Source organism: Papio anubis, chromosome 11, assembly GCF_008728515.1.
Source record: "Papio anubis isolate 15944 chromosome 11, Panubis1.0, whole genome shotgun sequence".
Taxonomy (NCBI): domain Eukaryota; kingdom Metazoa; phylum Chordata; class Mammalia; order Primates; family Cercopithecidae; genus Papio; species Papio anubis.
In genome coordinates, this window is record NC_044986.1 from 32,586,986 (window position 1) to 32,614,292 (window position 27,307).

The 27,307-nt window shown below is 39.0% G+C and overlaps 1 protein-coding gene across 7 annotated transcripts in view; it reads right to left on the minus strand.

The window, feature by feature from the left end:
• Positions 1 to 266: 266 nt before the first annotated feature.
• The window catches only part of SLF2 (SMC5-SMC6 complex localization factor 2), a 63,443-nt gene continuing 36,402 nt past the window's right edge, over positions 267 to 27,307 (minus strand). For 4 of the 7 annotated variants that reach the window (XM_021943597.2, XM_021943595.2, XM_003904128.5 and 1 more), the window contains 10 exons: positions 26,890 to 27,031; positions 21,390 to 21,492; positions 19,719 to 19,895; positions 18,103 to 18,200; positions 17,389 to 17,476; positions 15,017 to 15,148; positions 14,470 to 14,547; positions 8,452 to 8,538; positions 5,528 to 5,596; positions 267 to 3,491 (listed from right to left, as the gene is read on the minus strand). In XM_021943597.2, coding sequence (XP_021799289.2) covers positions 3,456 to 3,491; positions 5,528 to 5,596; positions 8,452 to 8,538; positions 14,470 to 14,547; positions 15,017 to 15,148; positions 17,389 to 17,476; positions 18,103 to 18,200; positions 19,719 to 19,895; positions 21,390 to 21,492; positions 26,890 to 27,031 — 1,010 coding nt within the window. In that variant the 3' untranslated portion in view covers positions 267 to 3,455. Of the gene's footprint in view, positions 3,492 to 5,433; positions 5,597 to 8,451; positions 8,539 to 14,469; positions 14,548 to 15,016; positions 15,149 to 17,388; positions 17,477 to 18,092; positions 18,201 to 19,718; positions 19,896 to 21,389; positions 21,493 to 26,889; positions 27,032 to 27,307 lie in introns of those variants that run through there. The other 3 variants (XM_021943596.2, XM_021943594.2, XR_002524410.2) reach the window with 3 other exon arrangements.

Here is a 27,307-nt window from a genome sequence, read left to right on the forward strand (position 1 = left end):
GGATGAACATAGTGAATGAGGTAAGAATGAGATTACTGAATTCCTGATTGCAAAGTATACAGCAATTAACTGGGTTATATAAAAGTGAACTGTGTACAACGGTGGCTTTATGTTTTCCAGAAACCGGAGACATCAAGCTAAAAAACTGGACAATCCAAAGCAAGAAGAAATGTTTAAAAACCAGGGGACTGGGGTGGGGTGAGGGAACAGGGCATTCCAGATAACTTAGCCTCCTCAACTCCCAAACAAATATTACCAAACACATGTTCAAACTGAGAAAAAGCAGTTTTAATAGCACACACACACATATTCATAGGACTTTAACAAGATGTAGTATAAAATCTTTAAAAAAATAAAAGGAAAGAAAAAAAATCTGTATTTACTGCCTAAGAGCTGCTGGATTAACTGGCTGACAAGACTGTCCAGGGAAAACAAATGCACAGATAATGAGGTGAGCTGACACTGTTCATGAATAAGGAATAACCACGGATCATGCTAATTGCTCTACGTGCCCAGCCGCCTGGACCCTACTGCTGCCTCCTTAGCGACAAACCACCACAGTCATCCCCTAATTCTCCAACTCAGTAGCTTGTTTAATGGGCTACCCCTTAAAATTTTCATTTTTAATTTAAAAATTACCCTTGGCTTAAAGACACCACACATTATTACTGGTCAGTCCCCACCAATTATATTTGTTTTGATAACAATAAAAATGCAAATACTCCAACTAAGCCTGGATGATAACACGCCATTTTTTATCTTTTACATTTGAGATTTTTGTGAAGTTGAAAGCAAGCTACTATTTGCGTTTCAAAGCAGAAACAAAATGCAAACCTTCCAAAAGGTGACAAAGGCACCACTGCTATCAGGAGATAGAAAATGTACAAATGCTGTTACTTTACGGCTACATCGATGCATTTTGTGCACAGAGAGCCTCTTAATGTGATAAAACTAGTAGAATTATATTTTCAGTAACAAGAAAGGCAGTTAGAAAAGGCGAACAGTTACACACAAAAGCATAAACACAAGTACCTTAATGTGCAGCTTGCAATAAGTTTGCCATAAATATCCATAAAATTAGACAAGGTGATTTTTGGCACAGTAATATTGCCAAACACACCACCACTCAGTGCAAGCTTTGTTGCCAAGTCCCCAAAGTGGCCTGACATTCTCTGTGCAATGAACACTTCTCCCTCTCTACCATCCCATTCACTGAGCAATAGCAGCAGGAGGGAGACAAAGCATGGGGACTCGAGGGAGAAGGAAAATACTTGATTTGGAAGAAAAACCATGGGCTACTTGTGCTAAAAGAGAGTCACAAAATTTTCTTGAGAACCCAAATGCAAATACTGACCGGACTATGACCTGGAGTCTGAAGACCTCTACCAGAGTCATAAATACAAGGGCCTAAACTGAGGTCTGGCCATTTATTTTAAAGGGATGATGAAATATTTTTTTCTAAAGGAGAAATATAATTAAAAATAGAGATTTTTTTCTTATTGGAACTGTTAAATAAAAATGTATCAAAGTAGTTTTAAATTTGATGGGCAGTTATCTGTTGAAACTGCAATACAAAAGGGTCACTTAAAAAAAAAACCTGAATAACCCACTTGTCCCCCCCATCAATGTACACAATTAGAAAATATTTACACACTGTAAATTACAAGCAATATAAGCAGTATTTTATACTTTGAGATTTTGTACACTTTACACAATGCAAAATGAGAAAAATATGAACACGTATAAAATTACACACAAATAATGTATCTACAAAGGATTAAATTACAGAATGAAAGCCCCCATCGTTGGGCAGATAGATGCCAGTTTCAAGTTTCTGTCAAATAGAACTCTTTGTATCTATCTCTTTAACCATAAGTGGCATTTTGTAACAATACCCTTGAGAGGTAGTATCAAGATAATAATATTCTTACCAGTAAACAACACAGAATAAAACTTTTGTTGGTCTGACTCTTGGAGCCTCAATCAGTTTAGGTTCTTGGAAACTGGATTTACTTAGTTTTCCCTATAAAATGTCTGACTGCCAATGCTTGATTGACATAAGTTCAAAAGTTACTGATGCTATTTTAAATGATAAATTTAAGACAAAATGCTTTTTACTCCTAAGCCTCAATTTAGAGGTAGAAAGTTATTTTATTTTCTTGCCTCTCAAACCACAAACATTAAGTCCAGTTTCCGTTCCCCTCCATCATCTTTCCCCCTACAACTGGAGACACTAGAGCAGTCAGGAGAACAGGTCACTCAAGCCAATACTGAAAGAACAACAAAAAAAGTTGCCATTCTTTCAGGAAACAAACTCTCCTAAAAGGGACATCTAGTCAACAAAATAATTTTCTAGTTGGCTAGTAAGAGTTTGTTACTACCCCTGGGCTAAAACCAGCATGTGCACTTCCACGAACTCTCTACCATTTAAACCAAAGGATGGCTTTCCAGTGTTTAAGAATTTAAAGCAGCTGTGGTTTTGAAGTACAACTTCAAGATACAAGCAAACATACACACACACACACATACACACACACAGACAGACATAGTGTCCCAAAGAATTCAGGTCTCTGCCAAAGTTATATACTCATGGAAACAAGGTTGTTGGAAACTTGTCCAGATCTTTAGGCTTTTACAATATAGACTTCTGTAATATGGTTACCAAGAGCCAGAATTCTAAGATATAGCCAAGATTCTAAGATTTAACCAGTATTTAAAATATATGCATTTAAAAGAAATCCAGAACAAACTGCATATGAATGTTCTGGCATCAAAACAGGGCCACTACTTTACAGCTTAACCTCTTCCTCTTAAGGGAATCTGACACATACCAAACTTTTGTTTCTCAAGTTTAAATGTATTTTAAAAACAGATTTATAATCTTGAGTAATGAAGGAAAATGCATGGATTGAAACCTCCCTGTGGTTTATAAAAGTTACAGAAGAGATTTATGCTTTTTATTACTAAACTCAGTTTTAAGCATTCCCTTTGTGTCCAAAAATAACCAAGAGGGAAAATTAAAACCAACTGGAACTTGGTCTTGCTTTCCATGTCCAACTTCTTAAGTTAGTCCAAGCTCTTTTCTTATATATTTCCTGTGATTATCCAAGTGACAAAAATACTATCTAAAAAAGATAATTGGCTTATAATTTAACAAAAGGAGTTAACTGGGGCAGGTTAGACATGTGACTATTAGCTGCTTCTACCCCTCCCCTCTTTTAATAAGACTCTGCGCTTTTGAAAGGTCAGTTGCCGTAACAATTAAGCAGATCATATTTCATATCTGCCTCAGAAATGGCAATTTCATTACCAGCTTCATACTAGATATTCAAGTGGCACATTTGCTGTACATTTTCTTGGCATTCCATTGGATTCTGTAATAATCCTTTCTACTCCTCCAGGAAAGGCTCTTATTGAATTTCTCTTGCTTCATATTTTTGCTGCTGCAACTCCTATTAAGAATCTGGTACCCAGAAATCATGAAGCTGCCCCTAAAAAAGGGGAAAAAAAGAGGGTAAAACAAAATTTAATCAGATTATGAATTACTCCTTATAAAACTACTAATCATCAGACAATAGGCTTTGATAAGACAAGTAATAAAATCTTTATATTGACTTATCTGAAAATTTATGGTAATCTGATTCAAATTTCACATACAGTGGTCAAACAATAAAAAATAGTATAAAATAAGTGCAGGATGTTTTTCTCACCACTGCACACATGGAGGGACTTAGTTAAGCAAAATAAATAATGTTAAGCTGATTAGTATAGTTTTGCTATTAAATTATTTTCTGTTTTAATACCACATCAATACATGACCAGCATTAAAAGAAAATCCACTAAGGTTAGAAACAAATACAAAAACAAAACATAAATTTAAGATTTCTCAAAGACTTAGAGAGATTGCTTTATCTACTTAATATTCAGTGTTCCTATTATTTTGATATAAAATATAAGTAACTTCTAGGCCCTGGCTACTCAAAGTTTAGTCCCTGGAGCAGCAGCATTTGCATCAATCTGATAACTTGTTAGAAGTATAGAATATCTCAGTTCTCACTCCAGACCTATAAGTCAGAATCCACATTTCAGCAAGTTCCTAGTTGATTCCTATGTACATTAAAATTTGAGAAGCGTCATTTTAGACAATCCTATGCCAGTTAACTCTGTAAACAAGCAGGCAAGCACACTTACTAGCAGGTGTTAAAAAAAATGTCCCTCTTAGGCAAAGACTCCTTAGACATAACATAAAAAAAAAGTGACAAAAATATATACATAATAAATAAAAGAAAACCAACACAAAGAATGGAAGAAAATATTTACAAATTATATATCTAATAAGAGATTTGTATCCAGAACATATGGGGAATTCATACAACTCAATAACAAAAGGACCAATAACTATATTCAAAAATAGGCTTTTTGAAATGAAGTATGAGATGAAAAAAATGGACAAAGGATCATAATAGACATTTCTGCAAAAAAGCTATACAAATGACCAATAGGCATATAGGAAGACGTTTAACACCATTAATTATTAGGGAAATGCAAACTAAAACCACAATGAGATTCTACTTCCCTACTCTCTACTATGGCTTTAGTAAAAACAAGTATCGGTGAGAATATGGAGAAATTAGAAACCTCAGACATTCTGATGGGAATATAAAATGATGCAGTGACTTTGGAAAACAGTTTGGTAGTTTCTTAAATCACTTAACATAGAATTACCATATGGCCCAGCAATTCGACTTCCTTTTCAAATGCTTCATTTGAGAACATATATTCACATAAAAACTTGCATACAAATGTTCATGGAAATATTTGTAATAGCCAGAATGTGAAAACAATACAAATGTCTAATAAGTGGATAAATAAATGTGACATATCCATTCAGTGGAAAATTATTTGGCAATAGAAGGGATATACATGCTACAACACTTATCATTATGTTAACTGAAAGCAGACAATTACAAAAGACTACACAGTATATCTCATTTACAGATGTCCAGAATAGGGAAATCTATAGGGACAGAAAGTAGATTAGTGTTTGCCTAGGATTTGGGAGGATTCAGGAGGGGAATCAAGGTAGTAGGGGAAAGGGGAATGACTGCTAATGGGTATGGGATTTCTTTTTGGGGTGATGAAAATGTTCTAAAATTAGATTGTGGCGATGGTATTCACTCTGTCAATGTATTAAAAACCACTGTACATGTTAAGTGGGTAAAATCTATGGTATGTGAATTCTATCTCAATAGATCTGTCTTAAAAATGCTCTTCATTGAATAACCTCCATTTGATGCAATGTAATATTTTTAAATTGGCTCAACCACTTCTGGAAATAAATTAATGAATATAAAGCAAACAAAAACTAAAAATAATTACAAACCATGTATTATACTGGCGTTTTCAGTTTATCTTAAGATAACTAGAAGCAAATGCACTGTTATACTCTATTTTATTTCAAACAGTATGAAGAGTGCCATTCAGCAAAACTATTAAGAATAAATGAAATTGTATAACAAAATGACACCTGAGTAGGCCGACAGTTCTGGATTATTTCCTGCCATTTTCCATGTATCCTGGCGACCAAGTCTTTCACCTTAAAAATATCAAAAACGGGAAAAGGGATTGGATTAAAACATCCTCACCTACAATCAGCTTAACACTACACAAAAGATCTGACAGTTGCAACAGGCCCACACTCGACAACTCAATTTGATTTCTGTCAACAAAGAGAAAATAAACTATTCATCTTTTGGAGGAGATCTCAAATCATAAGTAATTAATAAGACTTTCCTTTATCACCATAATCTAAACTATTGAATGTTTATGATTTAATTTTCCTGTTATTAAAGATCATCCCAAAAAACACGTTCTCTGCCTTCAAAGGAACTTAACTTTAACTTGCTGGCTTTTGAACAACCAGACAGAGAAGCTGAAGGGTGGTCTGTGTCAACAGACCCAAGGCTTTGGCTGTTCCGTGCCTTCCCTGCCCAGCTTCCCTTTGAAAGGATCAAGGCCATTAAAAAAACGTTTATTTGTTCCTCTCCACATTATTAGAAGATCCAAAATTCACTGTTACTCCTCTCCATGTTTGTGCCCAAGTACTATGAATCCCCTTTAAATACCTAGTATTTTCCTACATTTGGAGGTTTAGCAAGTCTCTATGCAAAACTGAAACTTTACCACAAAAACCAAACTCTGTCACTCTAGAGATGCTCAATTAGCTATTGAACATAACTGCTTGAGAAAAATGTTTTAAACAACTTAGGAATTTTATATCAGCTTTAAATTTATAAAGTAAATTACAATCTCTGCTTTTTTCTTCGTCTACAGTTCAGCAAATAAAGTTTCTCCAAAACAATCACCAACTTTTCTACAATAGAGGCTTTTGGAAAGGCAGACAACTCACCTATGTCAGCAGGACCATCCCTTGAAGCAATTTCCACAGACCACTATGTCGCTTTCCACTTTAAGTAAGAGAAGCACTGGCAACAATCTGTGCCAAGTCCTTGTCTTTAAGAAATATAAAACTTGGGTGGTCCCCTTTTAGCATGTCTGTCAGTAGTAGCCACTACCAAGTTCTACAGGCCAGCAATTCTGGTCAATGAATGCTCAAAAGAATGTGCTTCTGAAACTAGAGTTCTACTCTTGGGCAAAGAGCTATGCCCTACAGGTATTTGAAAATCAGAAATCTGAAAACAACTTCATTAGTTGCTTATTTTTGTATTTAACTTAAATTTACTAAAATAAATACATATACTAAATCCGAATGGGCATTGTTCAAATGACTAACCTTTGCAGCTAATTAATGTAAGATATTAAGATACAAAGCTGAGGCTTCATATTCAATGACTTTCCAAAGATAAGAGGCAAAAAGAATCAGCATTATATTACATTACCAAAGCTAAAAGATAATCTTGGAATTAAAAAATCCTTAGAAAAAAGTATTTTTATTTTATTTCGTTTTATTTATTATTTTTTTACACAGAGTCTTTCTCTGTCGCCCAGGCTGGAGTGCAGTGTCGCGATCTCAGCTCACTGCAAGCTCTGCCTCCTGGGTTCAAGGGATTCTCCTTCAGCCTCCTGAGTAGCTGGGACTATAGGCATGCGCCACCACACCTGGCTCATTTTTGTATTTAGAAAAAAGTATTTTAAAAGTGTCTGATTTTATGTTTCAGGAAAAACTGTCAGATCATTCTATTAATACTAACATTACTTTCCTACTCCATACTCATAGATTTGGCTTTTCTGCTGTCTTTGAGTATATAAAACCTTTAAGAAAAAAAGCTTAGCAAGCTTAGTGCTGAATCATTTCCACCCTAGAGCTCAGACTAGGTGATGTATGACTCAAAGATCTGAAGACTCCTGGCTGGATGCGGTGGCTCACATCTCTAATCCCAGCTCTTTGGGACACCCAGGCAGGCGGATCACGAGGTCAGGAGTTTGAGACCAGCCTGGACAACACGGTGAAACCCCATCTCTACTAAAAATACAAAAAAAATTTGCTGGGCATGGTGGCGGGTGCCTGTAATCCCAGTTACTTGGGAGCCTGAGGCAGGAGAATCACTTGAATCTGGGAGGTGGACGTTGCAGTGAGTCGAATTCATGCCACTGCACTACAGCCTGGTCAACAAGAGTGAAACTCCGTCTCCAAAAAAAAAAAAAAAGATTTGAAGACTCCTTCCTTTAATATATTCTTCAATGGAACATTCAAAGAATAACAGCTAAACTATTTCTACTCTATGAATAAAACAAGTTTTCAACCATCATAAAATTTCAAAGCCACTGTTTCATAACTTATATATTTATTTAAATAATGCTTCAATCCTTGATGGTAACTTAAGCATGAAGGTTTTAACATGTGTAATGGGGAAAAATAAGTATCATTAGTACCAGAAGTATTTTTCTCCTTGGGTGTCAGGAGTTTCAGAACAGAAAGCAAAGTGAAAAGTGTATTTGCTTTGAGATTTTTTTTCCTTTCACTTTTAATTTAGCTACACTAATTTAGCAGGAGCTGATTTCTGTTATTAAAAGAGAAAGTCCTATTTCTAATCTTACATGTTTCTTTTTCTTTTGAGACAGAATCCTATTCTGTCTCCCAGGCTGGAGTGCCATGTGTGTTCATAGCTCACTGCAACCTCAAACTCCTAGGCTGCAGTGATCCTCCTGCCTCAGCCTCCCAAATAGCTGGAAGTACAGGTGCATGCCACCATGCCTGGCTATTTTTCAAAATTTTTGTAGAGATGGAGTCTTGCTATGTTGCCCAGGCTGGTCTTAAAGTCCTGGCTTCAAGCAATCCGCCTGCCTCAGCCTCCCAAAGTATTGGGGTTACAGGCATGAGCCACCACGCCTAGCTTTATATGTTCTTTTTCTGAATATAGGCCTGTATGCTTCTATCCTTAAATATTAACGTAACCAAGATTAAGAAAAAAAAAGAAAAAACACACTTACCTTAGTTCTGTAAAAAAGTCTTGCATCTTCCCTAATATCACATTTAACATGCTTTTCCAAAGCCCCACAGAGTAGCACAAAGTGTTTCTGTGCAAAACAAATGCAAGGGATGAAAACAACTCTGAAGCATTACAAATTAACAAAGAAGAAATTATGCAGCTAGAACAACTAAATCACTTAAAAATCTATTATTCCTGTTAGCAATGCCTGATGTTAACTATCCCACATAACAGTAGTTGTATCAGTGAAAGTTGCTTCCATGACAGTAAGATTATTAGCTTAAAAAATATACACTCTAACAAAAGTTGTTTTGCTATGCATTAACTCACATTAATGAAAATTAACCCCAGAGCTCTAACTGGGTAATATAGTACTCAGAAATTTAAAGAGTCCTTCCTTTAACATACTCTCTAATAAAATATTCAAATAACAGCTAGCCTTTAAAAAAAAATTTAAAAAATTTTTTTTAAAGAAATGGGGTCTGGCTTTGGTGCCAGGCTGGAGTGCAGTGGCACAATTATAGCTCACTGTACCCTTGAACTCCCCAGCTCAAGTGCTCCTCCAGTCTCAGCCTCCTGATTAGCTAGGATTACAGGCATGCAACACCATGCCCAGTTCTTTTTTTTTTTAGACAGTCTCACTCTGTCACCCAGGCTGAAGTGCAGTGGTGTGATCTCAGCTTACTGTAACCTCTGCCTCCCAGGTTCAGGCGATTCTCAGACTCAGTCTCCCGAGTAGCTGGGATTACAAGCGTGTACCACCACACCCAGCTAATTTTTGTATTTTTAGTAGAGACAGGTTTTGCCACATTGGCCAGGCTAGTCTCAAACTCCTGACCTCAGGTGATCCACCTGCCTCAACCTCCCAAAGTGCTAGGATTACAGGCATTAGCCACCGCACCCAGCCATTTTTTTTTTTATTTTTAAATTTTTTTGTGGAGACAGGGTCTCACTTTGTTGCCAAGGCTAGTGTCAAATGCCTGGCTTCAAGTGATCCTCCCACTTCAGCCTCCCAATGTGTTGAGATTACAAGCATAAGCCACTGCACCTCGCCAGCACAACACTGGCCCATTTGATATTTGGTAATGTTGGTATCTTATGAATATGTTATAGTGTTGCCAAGGTATAATGGTTAAGTTCCACTCCAACAAACAGAGCTAACATTTGCTGACAATCTTTTCAATATGACATGGTTATAAGACCATATCACACCCCTCTTTCTGCTATATATGGGAATTCTTATAGCAAAATCAGTTTGTGACTTTTTTTTTTTTAAGAGATAGGGTTGGCCAGGTGCAGTGGCTCACGCCTGTAATCCCAACACTTTGGGAGGCCGAGGCGGGCAGATCATGAGGTCAGGAGATCCAGATCATCTTCACTAACATGGTGAAACCCCGTCTCTACTAAAAATACAAAAAAGTTAGTCGGGTGTGGTGGTGGGCGCCTGTAGTCCCAGCTACTTGGGAGGCTGGGGCAGGAGAATAGCGTGAACCCAGGAGGCAGAGCTTGCTGAGAGCTCATCCAGCCTGGGTGACAAAGCGAGACTCCATCTCAAAAAAAAAAAAAAAAAAAAAAAAAGAGAGGCTCTTGCCCTGTTGTCCAGGCTGGAGTGCAATGGTGGGATCATAGCTCACTGCAGCTTTGAACTCTTGGGCTCAAGTAATCTTCCCATCTCACTCTTCTGGATAGCTGGGACTACAGGTACTTGCCACCACACCTAGTTAGTTTTTGTTTTTGATTTTTTTTGTAGACACAGCATCTTGCTATGTTGCCTAGGCTGGTTTTAAACTCCTAGGCTCAAGCAATCCTCCTGTCTCTGCCTCCCCAAGTGTTGGGATTACAGGCATGAGCCACCACACCTGGCCCTATTTTTTTCCTATAGGAACGAGAGAACCATTAATAGAGATTCATACTTAATTCTTTGAAAAATTATGCATCTTAAATTTTAGAAATGTATAGACGTAAGCACTTCTCTCATATATACTTGGTTGAGAATGTAAATGAACACTTTCTGGGATGAAAATGTGGTAATAGCTATTTAAAATAGTTAAAATTTGAAATATTTATAAACTTTGATCTAACAAGTCTACTTCTAGGAATTTACCTTATAGCTAGGCTTGAAGAAGCAGGCAAAGATATATGAATAAGCATGTTCATATTAACACTATGTGTAATCACAAAAAACATACTGTTTATCAATAAAGGTTTCAAAATACTACAGTTATTAGACAGAAGTGCTAATATTTGATTTTTTACATATTTTTTGAGACAGGGTCTCTCTCTGTCACCCAGGCTGGAAGGCAGTGGCATGACCACAGTGCATGGCAGCCTTGACCTCCTCGGGCTCAGGTGTTCCTCCTGCCTCAGCCTCCCAAGTAGCTGGGACTACAGTTATGTGTCACCATGCCCGGTTAATTTTTTTTTTTGTAAAGATGACATTCTGCTATGTTGCCTAGGCTGGTCTTGAACTCCTGGGCTCAAGTGATCTGCGTGCCTCGGCCTCCCAAAGTGCTAGTATTACAGTTGTGAGCCACTGTGCCCAGCCAAGCGCTAATATGTTAAAGAGGAGGCTGGGCGCAGTGGTTCACGCCTGTAATACCAGCACTTTGGGAGGCTGAGGCAGGTGGATAACTTGAGGTAGGAGTTTGAGAACAGCCTGGCTAACATGATGAAACCCCATCTCTACTAAAAATACAAAAATTGGCCAGTGTCGTGGCATACACCTATAGTCGGAGCTACTCAGCAGGCTGAGGCAGGAGAATCGCTTGAATAGAGGAGACGGAGGTTGCAGTGACCTGAGATCGTGCCACTGCACTTCGGCCTGGGTAACAGAGCAAGACTCTGTCTCAAAAAAAAAAAAAAAATTTTTTTTTAAAGAGGAAAAAAAGGAAGTTGCAAATGGTACTAATACTATGATTCCATTTTTGTTAACATAATTTAGTATATTTTATGTAATATATTAGTAAATTGTGAAGAAATTTACAACAGGGCACTGGATTGTAGGAGTCTTTCAGTTTTTACTTTATATAAGTTTTATAATAATCACTCTTGAACTCCGGGGCTCAAGTGATTCTCCTGACTCAGCCTCCCAAAGTGCTGGGATTACAGGCATGAGCCACCATGCCCAGTTACTGACTTTTTTAAATCATGAAAATTTATAGCCAGTGCGGTGGATCATGCCTGTAATGCCAGTACTTTGGGAGGCCGAGGTAGGCGGATCATGAGGTCAGGAGTTTGAGAGCAACATGATCAACATGGTGGAACCCCGTCTCTACTAAAAATACAAAAATTAGCCAGGTATGGTGGCAGGCACCTGTGATCCCAGCTACTTGGGAGGTTGAGGCAGGACAATCGCTTGAACCTGGGAGGCAGAGGTTACAGTGAGCCGAGATTGTGCTAGTGCACTCTAGCCTGGGTGACAGAGCAAGACTGTCTCGGAAAAAAAAAAATTTTTTAATAAAATACAGGAATCATGTAAGAACATTACAGACAGATGACTATATTAGCTTCTAATCAGGAGAGAAAACACTTTTTTTGAGACAGAGTTTTACTCCTGTTACCCAGGCTAGAGTGCAATGGCGCGATCTCAGCTCACTGCAACCTTCGCCTCCTGGGTTCAATCAATTCTCCTGCCTCGGGCTCCTGAGTAGCTGGAATCACAGGTGCCCACCACCACGTCCGGCTAATTTTTTGTATTTTTAGTAGAGACAGGGTTTCACCATGTTGGTCAGGCTGTCTCAAACTCCTGATCTCAGGTGATCCACCCACCTCGGCCTCACAAAGTGCTGGGATTACATGCGTGAGTCACTGCGCCCAATCACAAACACAGTTTTATACATAATAGCATTTATAAAAACATAAGAACTAGTCTTTTTTCTATCATGTCTAGGAAATACTATGTATTTTATTTTATTTTATTTTTTTGAGGTGGAGTCTCCCTCTGTTGCCCAGGCTGGAGTATAGTGGTGTGATCTCAGCTCACTGCAACCTCTGCCTCCTGGGTTCAGGCAGTTCTCCTGCCTCAGCTTCCAGAGTAGTTGGGATTACAAGTGTCTGCCACCATGCCCAGCTAATTTTTTTTTTGGTATTTTTAGTAGAGACAGGGTTTCACCATGTTGGCCAGGCTGGTCTCGAACTTCTGAACTCAAGTGATCTGCCCGGCCTTGGCCTCCCAAAGTGCTGGGATTACAAGCATGAGCCACCATGTCTAGCATAAGTTTTGTTTTGTTTTGAGATGAAGTCTTGCTCTGTCACCCAGGCTGGAATGCAATGGCATGATCTTGTCTCACTGCAACCTCTGCCTCCTGGGTTCAAGCGATTCTCCTGTCTCAGCCTCCTGAGTAGCTGGGATTACATGCATGCACCACCACGCCTGGTTAACTTTTTGTATTTTTGTAGAGATGGGGTTTCACCCTGTTGGCCAGGCTGGTCTTGAACTTCTGACCTCAAGTGATCCACCTGCTGCACCCTCCCAAAGTGCTGGGATTACAGGGGTGAGCGACCATGCCCGGCACATCCAGCCTAAGTTTTAAAACAGGAATTGGAGTAGTTAAGATATGAAATATAAGGAATTAAGCAAGAATTGCCCCAGGAGTATGGGAAGAATAGAATAATTCAAAATGAAAATCTGAATATTAGAAATGCATTTCTAAAGTAGCCTGCCTCACCATCAGTTTAATTTTGAAGGCAAATGTTATTTCTTTTTTTTTTTTTTTTTTTTTTGAGACAGAGTCTCACGCTGTCGCCCAGACTGGAGTGCAGTGGCGCGATCTCGGCTCACTGCAAGCTCCGCCTCCTGGGTTCACGCCATTCTCCTGCCTCAGCCTCCTGAGCAGCTGGGACTACAGGCGCCCGCCACCGCGCCCGGCTAATTTTTTGTATTTTTAGTAGAGACGGGGTTTCACTGTGGTCTCGATCTCCTGACCTTGTGATCCGCCCGCCTCGGCCTCCCAAAGTGCTGGGATTACAGGCGTGAGCCACCGCGCCCGGCCTGGCAAATGTTATTTCTAAAGGAACAAAAGGGGAATGGCAAAAAGATGGGAAGAAATGAGCTAAAAGCCGTCGCATGGCAGATGCAACTGATAGCAATAACTTAAGCATACTCTGAAAATGAACCTATGGTCTAAGAAGAATGTGTAACTGGAGTCCCAAGCTAAACAATCTGGGAGAGTCCAACGTGGAGTTTCACTCCTTACCTATGAAGGACATCTGAACCCTCGGCTCATCCCTTGGAAGGCCATACGGGATGGAGGCCCTTTGTTCTGGGTTAAATGGAGGTTGCTAGGTAAAGGGTGCTAAGTGAAAATGCTATGTAAACTGCATGGTCTCTACAGATGGTAGCAGTTCTCCTGTGTAGCCTGTTGCCACCTGAACTGCCATTTCTACTGGAGTCAATATGGGTCCAGCACACCACCAGCCCATTTGATATTTGGTGATGTTGGTATCTTATGAATATATTATACTACTGCCAAGGTATAATGGTTAAATTCCACTCCAACAAACAGAACTAACATTTACTGACAATTCTTTTCTTTTCTTTGTTTTTGAGATGGAGTTTCTCTCTTATTCCCCGGGCTGGAGTGCAGTAGCGCAATCTCAGTTCACTGCAACCTCCGCCTCCTGGGTTCAAGCAATTCTCCTGCCTTGGCCTCCCGAATAGCTGGGATTACAGGCACCCACCAAAACGCCTGGTTAATTTTTTTGTAGTTTTAGTAGAGATGGGGTTTCACCATGTTGGCCAGGCTGGTCTTGAACTCCTGACCTCAAGTGATCCACCCGCCTTGGCCTCCCAAAGTGCTGGGATTACAGGTGTAAGCCACAGCGCCCGGCCAACAATTCTTTTCAATATGATACGGTTACAAGACCACTATCACGCCCCTCTTTCTGGTATACATGGGAATTCTTATAGTAAAATCAATTAGCTTTTATTAAGTTTTCTCCTACAAAAAGCATGCTCACTCATTCCATCATCAGTAACACCTATTTAAAAACAGCAGCAACAACACTAAACACTACCTACCCGTTGTCCAGAAGAAAAAGAATGAGAACAACTAACTTCACCGACTAAATGAAGAAGAATGTAGGTCAGGTAATATGCCTGTTAGAGAAATGAATAAAATTAACACCTATGAATTAGCTAGCATAGATGTCATTCCAATTTACACATTAGGAAAGTTGCCCAGGAAGGATAAAGGATACGTTAAAGTTAACCCAGCTGGTCAGTAAGTAAAAGCCAAGCATCTAAACTAGGCTTTCTAATTTCTAACTTAAGTGCATTCTTTTTACCATGATTCATGACCTCATGACTGCCCTAATAAAGGGCTACAAAAAATACTCTTGGGAGCAAATTACCAACAATCATCCTTTTACTCACATTTTCAACTCTCAAATTTATGGAAGAATTTCATGACAGCGATAAATTAAAAATATCATTTGCTTTAAAATTATGTTTGCTAGAATGTATCTAGTGTCCCAATCCAGAAATGCCTATATTATCAGCCTGTGGTTAGGAAGCTGATATCAGTTATGCTTCTATGTACTCTTTGAGACCTCCTAGCATTGGATACCTGCTTTTCAAGTTCTAAATGTAGACTGTCATCAATAGTGCCATCTGGTTGTTCAGCCTTTTTCTTTAAGACCATTTTCTTTAACAAATCAGAAGGCTTCATCTGCACAAGATAGCGATGTAGGACTGATACCTATCAAAAGAAAGAGGAGACATTGAACAAACCTAAATAATACAGTTGCTCTTTCTTAGGCTATTTTTTCCAGTGTGTCCTCTTTCATTTTGTCCTTTTATTATAGCTTTCTTTACACTTGAACAATATTCATTTTCCCTTTATGTAAAACCCCTGAATTGCTTAAAAAAGGATTTTAAGTGGCCAGGCACGGTGGCTCACACCTGTAATCCCAGCATTTTAAGAGGCCGAGGGAGGTGAATCACCTGAGGTCAGGAGTTCGAGACCAGCCTGGCCAACGTGGAGAAACCCCGTCTCTACTAAAAATACAAAAATTATCTGGGCGTGGTGGCACATGCCTGTAGTCCTAGCTACTCGGGAGGCTGAGGCACGAGAATCACTTGAATACGCAAGGCAGAGGTTGCAGTGAGCCAAGATCGTGCCACCTCACTCCAGCCTGGGTGACAGAGCAACACTCCGTCTCTCAAAAAAAAAAAAAAAGTAAGGGATTTTAAATTAGAGATTTAGTACTTGTAACTTGGGATAAATGCTTAGGAGACCAAATGATATTATAACAGAGGCCACAGGGAATGCTTTCTCTGTTAAATTATTCAAAAGTCAACAAAGTTGACTCTGTGGTTAGAAGTCATTGAATTCTGAGAAGAACTACAAGAAGTTGGGGTAAAAATCACAACTAGATTGTAACTTGAATATCAGTTAGTGAGTTTGAGGGTTAATTATTCATATAATTATTTGGTTAATTATTCTATTTTACATGGGCAAAAAAGGAAAAAGTAACAGAACAACAAAAGTTAGGAGAAATGGTAGAAATCCTATCCCCGGATCTTTTTCGAAGGCAGTAAATATCATTGAAAGGAATGGGAACTATCTGCTAATTACCCTGGTAGCTCCAGCACGATCCCCATATATCTGGAATCAAATCTACCTCAACTCTACTAAAGCAGAAACCAGCTGTGCCCATCAATCTCTCCATCCCCCAGCATCTTCTGCATGCTTCAGTTACTGTTCTTACCACACTAACCCACAAGAGTTGGTTAATTTTGTTTCAACCATTAGATTATGTTTTCAAGGGCAGCCTCAAATCTAAATCTTTGTTTTGTTTTAATTCCTAAGACCTGGTGGCATACCTTGTACCAAATTGCAATTCGAACAAGAACAAAGGGACATCCAGATCAGGTTCTACGGTGAGTTTTTTTTTTTTTTTTTGGAGACACAGTCTCGCTCTGTCGCCCAGGCTGGAGTGCAGTAGCGTGATCTCGGCTTACTGTAAGCTCTGCCTCCCGGGTTCACGCCATTCTCCTGCCTCAGCCTCCCAAGTAGCTGGGACTACAGCTGCCTGCCACCATGCCTGACTAATTTTTTTGTATTTAGTAGAGATGGGGTTTCACGGTGTTGGCCAGGATGGTCTCGATCTCCTGACCTCGTGATCCGCCCACCTAGGCCTCCCAAAGTGCTGGGATTACAGGTGTGAGCCACCGTGCCTGGCCTAAGGTGAGTTTTCAAATCCAACCAAGGGCAGCCCCATTAGTGCTATCAATGTTTGTAAAAAGCCTTCAGAACTTCTGAGAGAGGGACTTCCGTAGGACATTTTTTTAAATTAAAAAAATTCACATATATATATTAAAGACAGGGTCTCCCCATGTTGCTTAGGTTGGACTCGAACTCCTGGATTCGAAGGATCCTCTGGCCTCAGCCTCCCAAGTAGCTGGGACTATAGGTGTGTGCCACCACTACCCAGCAACAGTTGGACATGTTTGTCCACATTCTCATATATACATGATATATGCTTACTGAACAAGTACTAGAGGGCAACTACATTTAAGCTCTATGATCTAAAAAGACTCATTTTAAAACAGGTTAAAGATGCAATCAATGTACAATGGTTTTGCAATTTCTAAGCTTGCGATAAAACTGCTAACTTAGACAAGCTGAACTAATTCAATAAATGAAATCATATTCATGTAATTCCACATTATGATTTTCCCAGTAGTTTCTTTATACATTAATTCACATCTGATTGTCCACAACCATTCTATGTGGTGGAGGGTGCAATACTATCTCCATTTCACAGATGAAAAAACTGGACCTTGTTAGTTAAGTGTGCTAGAGATTACATGAACAGTATCATGCTTGAGAGCTGAGCTCTGACCCCAGGACCTTTGACTTAGGGTTCATCAATTTTCCTTATACCTCTCATTACCTCTCCCATTTATTAAAAATAAAAATGTATTTATTTATACCTGCAGATTACTGGCATTAGGAACATCTTCATGTTTCTCATCCAAAAGCTTTGAAATAATCACTAGACTGAGGCACTGTCTCAGTTGCCTAGAATTAGAAGTTAAAAGTATTTAGAATGTATTTTAATTAATACTGCTTGAAAAGCAAATGAATGAGTCAAGAGGAGCTCTAGTTCTAATTGGAAATATAGGCAATGTTTCAAGAGAAGTCTGTACAGGAACATATAAGCTGTTATAGAACAGTAAAATTTTCATGTAAAATATTTGTACATAAAACTTGAATTATCTGAAGCTCAGTAAATCATTTAACAGCCTTATCTTTGACCTTGATGATTTACTGACAGAAAACCTATTTTTTTAACTGATGAAATTTATTTTTACTAAAGCAAAAAAAAGCTGATTCATTTATTTTTGTGGAATATGTCATCTGTATTAAGGTAACAGATAAACTAAAATTAAAAATAAAAAAATATTCAACTTGGGTAACAGAGTGAGACTCTGTCTCAAAAAAAAAAAAAAAAATTACATAACGACCTGAGTTAAGAATTAGAGTAAGAAAGAATCAGGCTATCAATGCCTTTTCTCACAACTGAATACGAAATAAACATCTCTGATCTAACATTCAAAGAATGATGAATGGAAATAAAGAACCAAGGCATTTCATTAATCTAAAATTATAAAATTTCTTAATGTTTAATTCTCACTTTTCAATACCTTCCACGTGATGTCCAATTAGGGACCAGCTGTACTAACCACAGAAGGTTGTGGGGATGACTTGAGAGTTCATTTATGCCCAGACAGAGTTCAGGCACCTGAAAAAAAAGAACATGTAAGATTTCTTTTCAAACAGAACAGTAAAATCAAACACCCAACAGATCATCTACATCCCTTCTTGCCATAATGGAAGCACTAGTACAAAATAAGGGCACACATTTTTAGAAATAGCATGGAGTCTAGAATCTGCTAAAATGTACACAATACACAGATTGTTTTACTTATACTATCTTAAATGGACTGAACAGATACATTTAGCAGAATTTCACTTGGCTTTCATGTTTTGTACTACATCATATCTTTAAACAGTCCTTCTTGGAAGGATAAACTGATCTAAACATAAATGTGTATCAGAGTTGTACAAGACTATATATATTCCTGATTTGGGATTTCTTGCACTTTAGGGATCCTATTTCAGTATTTTTAAAAGCCTAACACCTGGCTGGGTGTGGTGGCTCATGCCTGTAATCCCAGCACTTTGGGAGGCCAAGGAAGGTGAATCCCTTGAGGCCAGGAGTTTGAGACCAGCCTGGCCAACATGATAAAACCCTGTCTCTACTAAATACACAGAAATTAGCTGGGCAGGGTGGCGTGTGTCTATGGTCTCAGCTACTTAGGGGGCTGAGGCACAAGAATCACCTGAAACTAGGAGGCAGAGGTTGCACTGAGACAAGATTGCATCACTGTACTCCTGCCTGGGTGACAGGAGATGCTGTCAAAAAAAAAAAAAAAAAAAAGCCTAACACCCCCCAAATATGTATTACCATTGTGTATCAATTTTTTAAAAAGCCTAACAGTTGCTTCAAAATAATCTGATGAGCAGGGAAAGGAAATATAGGGTCAGTTTTACATTAGACAAGATTATGTCTCAATTATTGAAGCAAAGTGATACTTAGGAATTTATTATACTCTTTGCCTTACTTCTGCCTATTTTAATTTTTCCACCAAAAAAGACTGAAAAATATAATTTTTAAAAAGTCCTAACAAAAATTATACATGTTCATCCTCCATATGGTTGCAGAAGTTCAACTCAAATTCTGGTTGTAGGTATGACTCACTCCGTCATTTCATTTAGGTCTCTGCTCCAAGGTTATTTTGGAAAGGCCTTTCCCTGACTGCCTTATATGAAATAGCATAGCATCCAGTCTTGCTGTACTCATGTCCTGCTTTATTTTAATTTGTAGTACTTAACTACTACCTGACATGATAATATAATCAACATTTACTTGTTTATCTAACCCTTTGACTAGGACAAAAGCCCCATGAAGGCAAAGGCTTTGTCTCTTTCACAGCTCAATCTCTAGCACCTACATTAATGCTGAGTCCACAGGAAATCCCCAATAAACACATTTTTGTTGGATAAAGAGCTGAAGTTTTAGAAAAAATTTAATTATCATGAATTTAAATAATACAGCTCCAGCAAACAGTCCCTTCCTCAGTTCATTTTTAATCTGCCAAAGATATTGAGTTTAGAAACAGTATTAATTCCATATGCACTATGAGTCAAATTGTAATGCTATATAAAAAATGAATAATGAAGTTTTAAGTAACATTACCTTTGTGTTCCAATCTCTGATGTTTTTCATCAGGTTTATCAGGAGGCTTTGAAAGTCTACTAGAGGAATCTGTTTCAGCTGTTTTTCCAAACTCATTTTAAATAACATTAAAATCAGCAACATTATTTCATGATCCTGGTAACCTTCTGGATGTATAGATGTACACAAGCCTAGAAACTGTTTAACATAAATGCACAGACAAAAATATTTTAGAAGGTATATTTTATTTTTAGGGTTTTAATTATAAACTTTTTGACAAAAGACGCAAAAAAGAACTATAAAGAAAACAAACATCAGATGTCTAGACAAAAGAAGGCAAGAACTACTCCACGTTAATAGTTGAATTAAGTGGCATTTTCTTCTCCATTTTCCATTTTTGAGATTTTCTTAATGGTTCAGTATCACTGATTCAATTCAGCAACTAAAAATGTTTCACACTGTCATTAACTTTTTTTGACCTTCTTTTTTTTGAGACGGAGTCTCACTCTGTCGCCCAGGCTGCAGTGCAGTGGTGTGATCTCGCCTCACTGCAACTTCCACCTCCCAGGTTCAAGTGATTCTCCCGCCTCAGCCTCCCCAGTAACTGGGATAACAGGACCTGCCACCATGCCCGGCTAACTTTTTTTTTTGTGATTTTTAGTAGAGACAGGGTTTCACCATGTTGGCCAAGCTGGTCTCGAACTCCTGACCTCAGCTGATCCACCCACCTTGGCCTCCCACAGTGCTGGGATTACAGGCATGAGCCACCGTGCCCGGCCTCTGCCATTAATGCTTGATCACTAAATTATATTGTAAGATTTCTTTCTTCATACATCCTACTTATAAAAAACTATTGGTTTCAAAACTATTTAATGATGTAACTGACCTAAAGTTCCTGTTCATCATTAATATTAAAACAACACAAAAACAGCAAAAACAATCTTTAATACAAAGATTATTGCTAAGAAATTTCAGAGACTGGAAATCACCTGGTAAGAAACTAGAGTTTTTTTTTTTTTTTTGAGACAGAGTCTTGCTTTGTTGCTCAGGCTGGAGTGCAGTGGCACGATCCTGGCTCACTGCAAGCTCTGCCTCCTCGGTCCATGCCATTCTCCTACCTCAGCCTCCCAAGCAGCTGGGACTTCAGGACCCCATCATCATGCCTGGCTAAGTTTTTTTTTTTTTTTTTTTTTGAGACACAGTCCCACTCTGTTGCCCAGGCTGGAGTGCAGTGGCGTGATCTCAGCTCACTGCAAGCTCCGCCTCCCAGATTCACACCATTCTCCTGCCTCAGCCTCTCGAGCAGCTGGGACCACAGGTGCCCGCCGCCACACCCAGCTAATTTTTTTTTTTTGTATTTTTAGTAGAGACGGAGTTTCACCATGTTAGCCAGGATGGTCTCGATCTCTTGACCTTGTGATCTGCCCGCCTTGGCCTCCCAAAGTGCTGGGATTACAGGCGTAAGCCACCGCGCCCGGCCTGTATTTTTAGTAGAGGTGGGTTTTCACTGTGTTAGCCAGGATAGTCTCGATTTCCTGACTTCGTGATCTGCCCGCCTTGGCCTCCCAAAGTGCTGGGATTACAGGCGTGAGCCACCGTGCCCAGCCAAGATTTTTTTTTTTCAAAAAACCATTAACCACAGACTAAATGGTTCTAGCTCTGAGCCAAAGACACACAAAAGTTTTTTCCTACCTTAACCACATTTAAAATGTTGGTTTCAGGAAGTGTTGAAAAAATTGGCTTATAAGATGAATCTTCACTTTCTTTTCCCCTTGATGTTGTCTGTGTTTCAGAACTATTGAGAAGTGAGTAAAGCAATGTGAAGTTAGGCACAAAATATATTACTCACTTTAAGAAATTCTGGGCTACTTTTTAAAAACTATGTTTTATCGAGGTATAATTTACATACAATAAAAGGAATGTACCCATTTTAAGTTTTGATAATCATATATACTAATGTAACCACCATCCAAATCAAGAAGTAGAACATTTCCATTCCCCTCAAAAATCTCTTTATGCCAAATCCAAGTCAATCTGCTATCCCTGACTCAAGGCAAACACTAATATCATTTCTATCATTATGCATCAGTTTTCTCTTGAACAAACTACGTTTTATATGGTACTATCCTCATTGCTCTTGGTGTTAGAGAGCTATGTAGAAGATGGTTCTGACTAAAAAGAATTCATAATAGGTAAAAGACTCATAAATGGCCTAAAGAAACTGCTATAGCAATATATAGAAACAATTCAACGCACTCTACTTCTAATTGTCAGAGGTTATCAGTGAAGATTCATGAAAGAGGAGATGCATGAACTTCGCTTTCAAAAGATAGACAACATTTTAAATTTTTTGAAAAAACAATACTTTTACATGCTTTAAAAATATCAAAATATATTAAGGTACAGTATGCTGGGATAACTGCCCTCCTAGCTCCGTTCTTTATAACTACTCGTTTCTTCCCTAAGATAATTACTACAAGTTTTAGTCCTTCCTTCCATTGGCATTTTATGTATAAACAAACAAATACGAATATATGTCCCACTGTGGTATAAGAAGAAATACATTTGATCTTTGTCCCCAATCCCTGGCACAGAGCTCCTAAAACCTCTGGAATGTCTGATGAGGTAGGAGGAGCCTCTTTTGTTATTTATAATAATCCCTTTTTAACCATACCTAAATTTATGCTAATAAAGTGACTCCTGGAGGATGGGGGCTGGTTGCCTGAGTTATCAACCATGTGACTAGAAGGCTGAAACTTTCAGTCTCACCCAGAGGGGTTAAAGATTAAGTTAATCGCCAATGGCTAATGCTTTAATCAACCATCCCTGTGTAATTGGCCCTCCAAAAATACCCTAAAGTTCAGAGAGCTTCTGGATTGGCTAATGCATCAAGATGATGAGAGGGTGGGTAGGGTGGAGTGGCTCACACCTGAATCCCAGCACTTTGAGAGGCTGAGGCAGGTGGATAGCCTGAGCCCAGGAGTTCAAGACTCACCTGGGCAATACAGCAAAATTCGACTGGGGGTGGTGGCTCACATGTAATCCCAGCATTTTGGGAGGCTGAGGCAGGCAGATCACCTGAGGTCAGGAGTTCGAGACCAGCCTGGGCCAACATGGTAAAACCCCATCTCTGCTAAAAATAGAAAAATTAGGCGGGCATGGTGGCGGGCGCCTGTAATCCCCGCTACTCGGGAGGCTGAGGCAGGAGAATCGCTTGAACCTGGGAGGTGGAGGTTGCAGTGAGCTGAGATCGCGCCACTGCACTCCAGCCTGGGTGACAGAGCAAGACTTTGTCTTTAAAAAAAAAAAAAAAAAAAAAAAAAAGGCGAAACTCTGTCTTCTCTATTAAGAAAGAAAGAAAGAAAAAAAAAATGATGGGAAGGTGGAGTACCTGGACAGGCCAGGGAAGTTCCATGCACTCCCATCCCCATACCTTGTACAATGTATCTCTTCCATTTGGCTGTTCTTGAGTTGTACCTTTTACAGCAAACCAATAATAGTAAGTAAACTGCTTTCCTGAGTTCTGTGAGCCATTCTAGCATATTACTGAACATAAAGGGGAGGAGGACTGTAGGAACTCCCGATTTATAGCTAGTTGTTTAGAACAATGGGAAGTCCAGACTTGTGATTCCATATGAAGTGGTGGCAGTCTTGTGGGATTCAGTCCTTAACCTGTGGGCTCTGTGCTAACTCTGGGTAATTAGAACTAGAATTGCATTAAACTGTAGGACATCTAGTTGGTGTCTACAGGGAACTGGAGAAATGACAGTGTGTAGAAAACCTATACATTTGATGTCAGAAGTGTTGTGAATGTAGATGAAACATTTTTTTACCCTTTATCACTCCCCCTTCACCTTTAATACAAATGGTAGTATATTATATACCTTTGTACCTTCCTTTTCTCACTCAGTAAGGTATCTTGGAGATATTTCCACAGCTACATGTGAAGAACTTATTTTTTAAAATAGTTGCTTAGTACTTCTTTGCGCCCCTTTCTAGTTGTATAACCTTGGGCAAGTTACTTAACCTCTCCGTGCCTACCTTACTTGTAAAATGGAAATGAAAACCTTACTAGTATTTGTAGTAACTACTAAGTGAGGTACTATGTGAATGAAGCCCTTAGAACAGAGTCTGGCACACAGCAGACACTATATAAGGGCTAGCTATTATGATGTGGAGGGACAGCAGGCAGACCAATTTGATTAGAAAGCTGACAACAAAACAGAAAACAGGTCAGGGTAAAATCATAAAGTCTTAAATATAGGGTATAAAGGTTTGAGAATAGTAGAGAGTGAGTTCCTGCAACAGTGAAAAGAATATCTTACAGGTGGAAAGGCCCTGGAGGAAAGATTTTTTGCCAGGCTAGGCAGGAAAAGAGAATCTGAATTAGACTGACACAGGAAATGAAAAGGAACGAATAGATATGACATAGGTGGAGGAAAAGGAATGTAGGGATGTGATAATTGAAGGGATATAGAACTGAAGGTTAGAATGTATTTAGACTTAAATTTTAAGTCTATGTACCTAGCAGAATAATGGTCAAGAAAAGAACTGTACTAGTATCCTTTAATATCTGAATTTTCTCTACCTAAATATTTATTCTGACGATCTGCAAACATTTTCACTCTACATCTACTATTTGTATAGATAACTTGGCATGATAAATATGCATATACACACCGGCAAAAATGCGTAAGCTGTGAGTCCTGGTTAAAAAAAGAACAGTGATGGCCAGGTGCAGTGGCTCATGCCTATAATCCCAGCACTTTGGGAGGTCAAGGTGTTAGGATTGCTTGAGCCCAGGATTTTGAGACCAGCCTGGGCAACATAGTCAGATCCATTCTCTGTGAAAAAATTTAAAAACATTGGCCAGGCATGGTGGTGTGTGTCTGTAGTGCCAGGGTACTCAGGAAGCTGAGGTAGGAGGGCCACTTGAGCTCAGGAGTTCGAGGGTGCAATGACCCATAACTGTGTCACTGCACTCCAGCCTCAGTGACAGACCAAGACCTCATCTTGTGGAAGGGAGGAGGGAGGGAAGGGGAAGGGGAAGGAGAAGGGGGGGAAGCGAGGGAAGTGAGGGAAGGGGAAGGGAGGGAAGGGAAAGGAGAGAAGGGAGGAAAGGGAAGGAAGGAAGGGAAGGAAGGGAGGGAAGGGAGGGACAGAGGGGAAGGAAGGGAAGAAAAGAAAAGAAAGAAAAGAAAGAGAACAGCGAGTGGGGTAGGATCTTAACAAGTTCAAGCCAGGCAGTGGCTCATGCCTGTAATCCCAGCAGTTTGGGAAGCTGAGGCCAGGGGATCGTCTTAGCTCAGGAGTTCCAGACCAGCCTGGGCAACATGGCAAAACCCCGTCTCCACAAAAAATAAAAAAATATTAGCTGGGCGTGGTGGTGAGTACCTGTGGTCTCAACTACTCGGGAGGCTGAGGTGGGAAGATCACTTGAGCCTGGGAGGCAGAGGTTGCTGTGAGCTGACATTGTGTCACTGCACTCCGGCCTGCACAACAAAGCAAGACCCTGTCTCAAACAAACACACACACACACACACACACACAATTTCCAGACTCATGCTCATGTTGTTTAAACAGGCATTTTGTTACATAGCACTCATTCCTTCACCAGATCACTTGTGTTAAGTTTGTGCCCATCTTTACTCACCACTATACAACAGTGACTATAGCCACCACCACTGTTTATTTCCACTACTGTACATGCTCACTACAGTAAGAAAAATTCAAATTGTTGTACACCACATACAAAATTACCACACACTACTGAGTTCATTAAATGTTAAATAATAAAGTAGCAGTATGTTAAATGTTTATATTATGCAGAAATATGTGGTAACTTTTAAAATATAAGTGTTTAAGAACATTCTTGTAATATTTAGGGGAAATAGTTGGGATTTTTGGATGGGCTGGATAAACATTATTTTTCCTATTCAAAGTGATGAAACATAGTCTCTAGCTGAAATGTTGCTATCCAATATATTTTCAGATGCAGATTACATCTGAGTAACCAGGGATCCTATACGGAGTGGAAACAGAATTTTCATAATGTTTAAGTGAATATATTCAACTTTTTCCTCTTTTACTTCCTTTACCTTTCCATTTTTATTCCCTTTTCTGTGATCAGTCTATTCATTTCCTCTGCCCATTTTTCTAATAGGTATTGATCTTTTTCTTATTGACTTGAAATTAATACTTTGTCTGTAACCAGTTTCCTTTTTTTTTTTTTTTTAAGATGGAGTCTCACTCTGTCGTCCAGGGTGGAGTGCAGTGGTGTGATCTCGGCTCACTGCAACCTCCGCCACCCAGGTTCAAGCGATTCTCCTGCCTCAGCCTCCCAAGTAGCTGGGACTGAAGGTGCGTGCCACTACACCCAGCTAACTTTTTTGTATTTTTAGTAGAGACCCGGTTTCATCATGTTGGTAAGGCTGTTCTCGAACTCCTGACCTCAAGTGATCCGCCTGCCTTGGCCTCCCAAAGTGTTGGGATTACAGGCATGAGCCACTGTGCCTGGTCCCCACCTTCTTTTTTTTTTTTTTAAAGACAAGGTCTCAGTCTGCCACCCAGGCTGTAGTACTGTGGTGTGATCACAGCTCGCTGCAACTTCCAATTCCCAGCCTCAAGTGATTCTCCCGCCTTGGCCTCCCCAAATGTTGGCATTACAGGTATAAGCCACCACACCTAGCCCAGTGTATCTTTTAACTAGTTACACTTCACATATCTGAAGGTTATTGATTTCTGTTTATTATTTTTATACCCAGACACCCACACCAAATTTTCTTAGTTATTTGTCATAGTTTTTCACCCAAGTCTTAGGCTTCTATGTCTAGATTAACTCACATCTACAAATAATCTTTCAGCAACTCCTTTCCAATTTTTGTCTCTCTTGTTTTTTGTCTCTTGTCTAATTACTCTGGCCAATACTTCCACCAAAACAATGTTAAATAACAATGGAAAGTCTTGTAAAAAGAAAACAAAACTTTTATGAGAATATTTCTATTGTTTGCCTGCTAAACATGATGACGGCTTTTAGATTAAGACAGATGTTAAGAATGTATCTAATTCAAGATTGATCTCAACTTTGAGAGATCTTTTTAAAAATCAGAAATAAATATTAAACTTTAGCTATAATTATAGGTAAGTTGTACGAAATGGTATTTTTGGAGTTAATTATGATGAGAAAACTTACACTAGATAGTCTTCATTAAAGTCTGGCTGAAGATTCTCCAGGGGAAACAAAGATCTAAAATCAATCCCCATATTGAAAAACACAGCTGCTATATCAGACAATGATGGGATCCAGGGCCAAACTGGTGAGTCACTGAAGGTATCTAATTAACAGAAGAAAACATTTCATTCTAAATCTGTGGTCTACAAACCCACATTTGCAAGGTGACAGTCTGCATGTGAAACATGAATAATTACAATGGTTTTATACAAATGACAGCTGCTAATTTTATGCTAACAATATAGTTATAGGTTGATCATAGGAATTATAGATTTCCAAATAAAATGAAGAAAATGACACAAAGAAAATATCTGAGAGTGATGGATAAAAGGGTGTAACTCAGAAGGAAGTAACACGTTTTAAAACGGCTGGAAATACC